A 7,223-nucleotide genomic window follows, 5' to 3' on the forward strand; every position below is an offset into this window, starting at 1 on the left:
TCCTTCTCCTGTAGAAATATCTGTGTAATCTGAAATAAGCTTGTGAAGATTACAAAATAATGTGGCGCAAAGTGCCGACATTTAGGAGATTAGAGCAGCCAATCACCATCATAACCGTCTCAAAACGGCTTTATAATTTCTCACGTTTTTCTATTAACCTGCTCACTTCTCATCACTGGGTCATTAGTTCCTGCTGGACGCGAGCCTCTGAGGTCAGGGGAAACGTTTTCTGCAGCTGATGACAAAACAACACTTCCTGGAACTTTATGAGGCAGTTTTAGGACTAGCTGTTAGCTCGTTAGCCATGACGGACGTTTGAGCCGTTTCAGGAAGCAGCTTTTACCCTTCAAAATAACAGAAATATCCCCTTGTTTATGTTCCCTCATAATTAAAGTCTACCGTATTAATTATGTGTAAAAACTCCAACAGCTGTCGTGTTGAGACACTCGTGCAGAGACAGGGACGTGTGGAATGACATTTTATTGCGCGATTAGTCATTTTTCAGACAACAAGGCTCCCCAAACATTTAAACAGCAATTTACAAAACAGCACACCCTTCTATTTTTGCCATCAACGTAAATTTAATAAGGTAGTGAGAGTACATAACATAAAGTAACGACATGTCAGGACTTAAGGTATGATGACGTCAAGATGAGCGGGATGAAGCTGATGTCAAAGCCGAAGTAAGCACCATCGTCTTGTAGGCGGGGAAGGCCATTTTTCCGTAAGAAATACCCCAGGACAGGTGAGGAGGGGTTAAACGTGACACAAGAGGGGCGTCATCACAGTTTTCAGACATTTTTACCAACTAAAAAACAAAAAGAACAATATCGGTGTTGCACTACTTTGTCATGCAATTTACTTTAGTAAACCTTCTGACACACAGACAAAATATACTTCAGTAATCAGAACTCAATACATCTCTGTCCAGCAATAGTCACAAAGCCTGTAGTTGATACTCTTTAAATGTGAGATCCCTATCAAAAATAATATGCAGATTTTTATTTTTCTTAATATATCTAAAGTGCAAGTATCCATTTTTATTCAATGCTTTCTGTAAGTATAAAATACGAAGGAAAAAAACAGCAAGATGTTTTTCCTGTTTACATGTTATATTTTCTGAAAGGAGGAGCATCATATATAACAAACCATATATGTATATATACACACACGCATACACACACACACACACGCACACACACCACAGATAAAATATTTTTGAAAGATACAACATATTATCTCATATGGGGGATGGGTAAAGGGATCCTGACCAAACGGTGACATGGGACATGTTCATTGTGCATGGACCCCCGCCCCTCAAAATCCAGAACACCTTCTAGAACTGTACACAACAGCCGTCGTGGTTAGCAATGAGTCATATAGTGCTTGGCTTAGACCAGAGGCTGCCATTGGCTGTCTGATTTGAGCAGGAACTCTGAACGGCCAATGAAAAACTCCACCGCCTAAACCCAAAACGACGGAGCGCGCTTGGCTGTCGGGGAACACCTGGATGGAAGTTGGGTCCGTGTGTTTTTATCAGTACTTGTTGCAGTCTTGCAGAAGCGGGCAGCCACCGCCCACACGTTGTTCGTGGGGCGTGGCTGTTTGGATGCAGTCTGAAGGAGAGACGCGGAGACACAGAAAGCACCTACAGCTGGAGCTGTCGCAGCAGTCCAGGAAACGTCTAGATCAGTTAAAATGTGCAAAAAAATGAGTTTGTGCAACAAAATAAAAGCTCGTCTGATAAAAGAGCACTGCACCAGACAGAAGCTCGGTGGCTCCTGCTGCGCAACGCAGTTCTCATCCATGCTAACAGCTTCAGCGCACCTTCACTCTCACGCTAAATTTAGACCGAGCCACGCCCGACCACCAGCACAGCAGGACGGGAAACACCTGTCTGCCTCTTTGGATCCCAGAAACGGTCTAATGTGGGCACAGCATGGCTGCAAGGTCACTCCAGATGTTGCTGGGCAAGCTCTCCACCTTTCTGCACCTAAACGGAGCCGGGCCCCAAACCGGACAGCTCACGTTTTCCAGTGGCATCGTTTCTGCGTCAGACACCGAGCCAGGGGCTCTAGAGTTTACAGTCTGCAGCCCAACAACACACATCTCCATCCTTTTTATAAGAGAAAGGGCGTGTTTCACAGACGGCTGCAAGCGATTTAAATATCTGGCCCTTGGAGGAAAGAGAGACGATAAAGTTGCCTCCAGAGTGAAAACTTTGTGTTTCAACACAGAGTCCAGACTCCCGTCGAACTCGGGATGAACCCAGACTGACCTCGGATGTGCTTCACCAGGCACACGGTCACAGGTGGCTCATGCTGATGGGCTTTATGGAATTCACAAGCAGCGAGCGGGAACATCTGCAGGAGGAGATCTCTCTGGATCTTCACCTGAACAGTGAGGAGCATCCTGCCTGAATGTGGCAGGCTGCTGCCGCGAGCTCCGTCAGGCCTTTCATCGTTCCTCTAAGACAAAAAAGAGCAGGCAGAGTTTTCTGGAGCGTTTCAGCTCTTGTCTTTGTTGCCACAGGCAAGACCAATCAAACCCAGATTGCTTTGTTTTTTTAAGTTCTGTAGCCCATGTGTGCTTGGGGCCTGCAGCCTGTAGTTTCTCCTCCGTGTCTGCTTTGAGGCTACGGACCTTTCTCTTAAAAACCTGGTCATGATTGAAACACAATCAACCAAATGCAGATAGATGTTTGAGCTCTGAAGCTCAGGCTGACAACAGAGAAGCACATCTAGAAGCAGAAACATCCCCATCAGAATGGGATTTTGTCAAATGGTTATTTTGTAGAAACATCAATGAGCCCACGAGTGCATTTGGGTTTGCTGCAGCTATGAAACAGCTGAAAGGAAAGTGCAGAAAAGCCGAAACCTGCCCAGCAATCGAAGGTTTCAGATGACTGAGTGGTCGTACGCGGACTCCAAACTCAGTTTCCTGGCTTCTAATGACAAGAGGCCTTGTGCAGCTCTAGACACCATTCAAATACTTCTGTGGCCTCCCAAGCTCTCAGAAAGCAAGAGGCCTCAACAGGGGGAGACTAGGAGTGTGTGTGTGTGTGTGAGCCACCTCTGGACCAATGGCTCACCACTGCAGAGGTGCTGACATGGAGACAGCCAGAGGTTGCTGTGAGTCTATGTGGTAGAAGCACGGAGAGAAGGGTTTAGGGGGGGGGGGGGGGGGGACGTAAAATACCCAGACTAGAGGACTGGAGGACAGAGAAAGGCAGCCTACTGGTTTACAGGATGTGACAGGAAAGAGGAAAGACCTCACTGCTGGGCTGACTGGTGACTGGAGCAGTCTTCACATTTGGGAAAGATAACGCAGAAGCCTCCTCTTCATGCTTTCAAACATCTAATGATCACATAGCCTGTACAGATTTCTTCTGTTAATAGTCTGTACACTTGATACAATGCCACAATTGGCACGTACACAATATTGCACACTAATACAAAAATGTCCTACGCCGGTCAGCGGCTTCGTCTCTTGCTCGGAGGGAGAAACCCGACATGTTTTTTTGGACAACGTAACGTGGAAAAAACGCACTCCGAGGAGCAGAAAGAGCATCTGAACGACGATAATGCAAAAAGTGACATATTACCAGCGAACCCCCCCCCCCCCCCCCCCCAAGGAGCCGTCAAGGGGCTGTAGCACCATGTAAAGATTGATTCTGCCCGGGCCCTCCACTCACAGGCCTCCACGTCCACCGGACTGCACTCCCACTCACCGCATGGGACGGCTCGCCTTATCAACAGCATCCCTCGGCTCTGACAAATCACCACACAGCTGCTGCTGACCTCACGGTGCGTTCAATGTGCAAAACCACCTGTAAATTCCTCCATCTCTGTAAAAGACCACCAAGCCAGGGGTGCTGCTAGAGGTCGTCAGCTCCCTGTCGGTGAGCCCCCACCTTCCCACCAAGCTCTCAGCAGCCTTTCTGCTCACTTTTGGTGTTGCCGTGCACGCCCCATGCACTGCAGGGTTGTAAACCCATCACAGCCCAGTGGCGTGCACATCTCCGCCTAACCACACTCGTAAATGAAAGCATACAGCGGTCGAGGTCGCAGACCATCCACGTGAGAACACATAAACGAGTGGAGTTCATAAGGCACGGGTCGTGACGACGTCAGAGAGGATGTGTTGCCTCACCGCGCGCTGTGCTGGCGCCGCTTTGTTTGTTTCTGCGCCTGGCGCTCCCACGAGTGGACTCTTATCCTCTTGCATCCCCTGCCCCTCCCCAGAGGAAAAACAAAACCAAACAAGAAAACAAACAAACAAAAAAGAAATGAAATAAAAGTAACCCACAGAAAACGTGGGTATCTTATTAAGGATCTTTTTTTACAGCTGATTCACAAAATCATAATTAGTACATCTAAGTTAGCACTTTTTTTCATTTAAGTTTACATGGACATGGTGCAAGAGGGCTGATATTCAGTATAGTAGCTCAGACGCCGATTTTTCCCATTTGTTCAAAACACACAATAAACTTTTAGTGTCCCAACCTCTCTGCAAGTGCATGATAGGAATATTGTCATTAGCTGACCACAATTTAGGTCCAATGAAAGGCCAGAGCCGACTTTAGCTTCTTTCCTCCAGACGTGCAGACAGGTTGAATAGTGCTTTCATATTTATTCGGCGTACCTTAAAGTAAACTCTACATCTGGTTTCAGATTTTGGTTTCATGAGATTCCATCAAACGTAATATTCTCTTTGTGCCGATGTCAAATATGCTGACTGCAGGTCTGGTTTTACTTTGATTTAATCTTAGCAGTTTTAAAACTTTTTCCGAAATCGCGTTGATGTGTGCAAAATCTGTCATCAGAGATATAAACACTCTGTTCATTGTCGTTTGAAGCAAGTAGGAAACAGTTCATATCTTACAGTTGGATCCTTGATAGCAGCGCTTACTGTTACGTGGTGGAAAGTGGGGTGACATCCAGTAAAATGAGGAGGAGACAGCAGAGGTGCTGTCATGTCTGTGGAGGTTGTGTCTGTGGGGTGATTCCCTTGGAAAATCTCCTTCTATGTTACAGTTAAAGTCTCTTTTTACCCCCCCCCCCCCCCCCCCCCTCTCTCTCTCTCTCAGTCTCTCCTTCCCATTGTTGGGTCTCGTCTCGGGTCACCTCCGCTCCTCTGAGATCCGCGTCAGTCGTCCTCCCCGTCGTCCCCGCCGTGCGGGCCCTCGGGTAGCAGGTCCGAGGCCCGCTTCTCTCGACTCCGCTCCTGGATCTTCCGCATCTCATCCGCGTATTTACAGAAGGTGTTCCCGAATTTGGACCACACTTTGCAGGGAACCGTGATGGAGTTCCGGTACGTGGGCTTCACCTCACTGACCCGCATGAACACCCCGTACTTATTGGAGCCCACGTCGAAGAAGAAGCGCTTGTTGTCGACGGTGAGCGAGGTTCCCTCCGGGAGCTCCGCCGGCTCCTCGTCCACGCCGTAGTCATCGATGAGTTTGGCCAGCGCGTCGCGGAACTCGATCAGCCCCTGAGCCGGCAGAGCGATGGTCTGGCCTTGCGCACTTCCCAATCCGGGCCCCCGATTAACGGTCTGCCGGATCCTCAGGAACCGCCCCCTCTGGTTCTCTTTCAGATCCATGTAATATTTCCGATTCTCCCGCACCAGGAATTCGCTCTTCAGCGCCCGCCGGGGCTCATCCTGCACAATGTCCGGGTTTGTCGGGCCCAGCTGGGCGTAGTGTTCGATAAAGTCTCCGAGATAGTCGCGGAACTCCACGGCCACGGACATGGAGAGAGTCAGGCGGCTCTTGTTTCCCCCAGCTCCGACCTCGGCTATCTTTAGGAAGCGGCCTTTAACATTCTGCTTCACGTCAAGGTAGAAGCGCTTGTTCTGGATGTCGACGCGCTTGGAGGCGAGCTCCTCGGTGTCGTGCTGCAGCCGGGACATGGCGCCCATCGGCCCCGGGGGCAGCGAGCCGGGGCCTGCGATGGGCCCGCCGTGGTCACTGCCACTGTCTCTGTCCGCCATGATGCTGCCTCCCAGCTTTACCTTCCACCACCGTCTCCCTCTGCCTGCTGCAACCTCGACTGCCCGTCAAACGGTCCCGCCGCTCTATCGCGAGACGAGACAAGAGGAGGATAAACGAAAGTAACTCTAGTTGGAGCTGCGTTCAAGAGCGCAACGCTGCTTCTACGACACTGCACACACTTTTCACTTCCGTCTTTAACAAAGCATTCTATTAAAAATAAAAATAAACTGTCTGTACTCACGCGATGTCTCGTTAAAAGGCCGCGGAGCAATTTAACAGTTACACCAGGAAACACTCATCATCAGTGTGTTTTAGATCAGACCGTTTCTGAATTGGACAGGTGGGCTGGGGCTTTCAGCACCACGGACAGCTCCATCCGGGGCTTTCAGCACCACGGACAGCTCCATCCGGGGCTTTCAGCACCACGGACAGCTCCATCCGGGGCTTTCAGCACCACGGACAGTGAACCCAAAGATAAAGGACATTTATGAATGAAAACACCTGTTCCCTGCCTCTGTGCTCCGGGAATGGTTCTAATAAAGTTCATTAATTACGTGGCAGATCAGTGCTGCATCATTTAAAGCCGGTTAAATAACAAATGGTTAATGAATAACTGACTGATCTGACTGACTTAATTAAAGTAAATTTAAAAATTAGGTTTGCATAAAAGCTTGCATTTTTTTACCTGACAACAATACTGTTTTATTTGTATCAATGTCTTCTTTAATTAATAATAAAAAGCTAAATAAATGTTCTATTTGGATTTTTTTCTTGGTGTTAGAGCTCGTCATTTGTTGTTGAGCTCAACAGCCCACATGTACATGATTATAGTTCAGATAACACACAGTCCCATATGTTCCAACAAAGTGTTCTATATTCTTCTGTTGCTATTGGTAAAAATGAAGAAACGTGGTTTTTCACATTTAGTTCTCTATTGAACACAATTTCAGTTTTCTTTTCAGAGTGTTTATTTTTCTCCCAAAATATCAGTTTTTGCTGTTCTTCACATTCAGAATAAACATTTCAGATCAAATAAAAGGGCAACTCTGAAAAGTAGACCAAAAAATAGAAATGCTGTTGCCTGGCACACCGAGAGGGCGGACCTGCTAACGAGTACACACACACACACACACACACACACACACACACACACACACACACACACACACACACACGCACGCACGCACGCACGCACACACACACACGGGCTCTCAACCACACTGTGACA

The 7,223-nt window shown here is 48.0% G+C and overlaps 1 protein-coding gene across 1 annotated transcript; it reads right to left on the bottom strand.

The window, feature by feature from the left end:
* Nucleotides 1-462: 462 nt before the first annotated feature.
* purab (purine-rich element binding protein Ab) lies at nucleotides 463-6,081 on the bottom strand. The gene has a single exon (XM_070553946.1). The coding sequence runs from the start codon at nucleotides 5,992-5,994 to the stop codon at nucleotides 5,149-5,151; it is 846 nt and encodes a 281-aa protein (XP_070410047.1). The 5' UTR covers nucleotides 5,995-6,081; the 3' UTR covers nucleotides 463-5,148.
* Between the last annotated feature and the right edge of the window lie 1,142 nt (nucleotides 6,082-7,223).

The sequence above is a fragment of the Nothobranchius furzeri genome, chromosome 1, assembly GCF_043380555.1.
Source record: "Nothobranchius furzeri strain GRZ-AD chromosome 1, NfurGRZ-RIMD1, whole genome shotgun sequence".
NCBI classification, from domain to species: domain Eukaryota; kingdom Metazoa; phylum Chordata; class Actinopteri; order Cyprinodontiformes; family Nothobranchiidae; genus Nothobranchius; species Nothobranchius furzeri.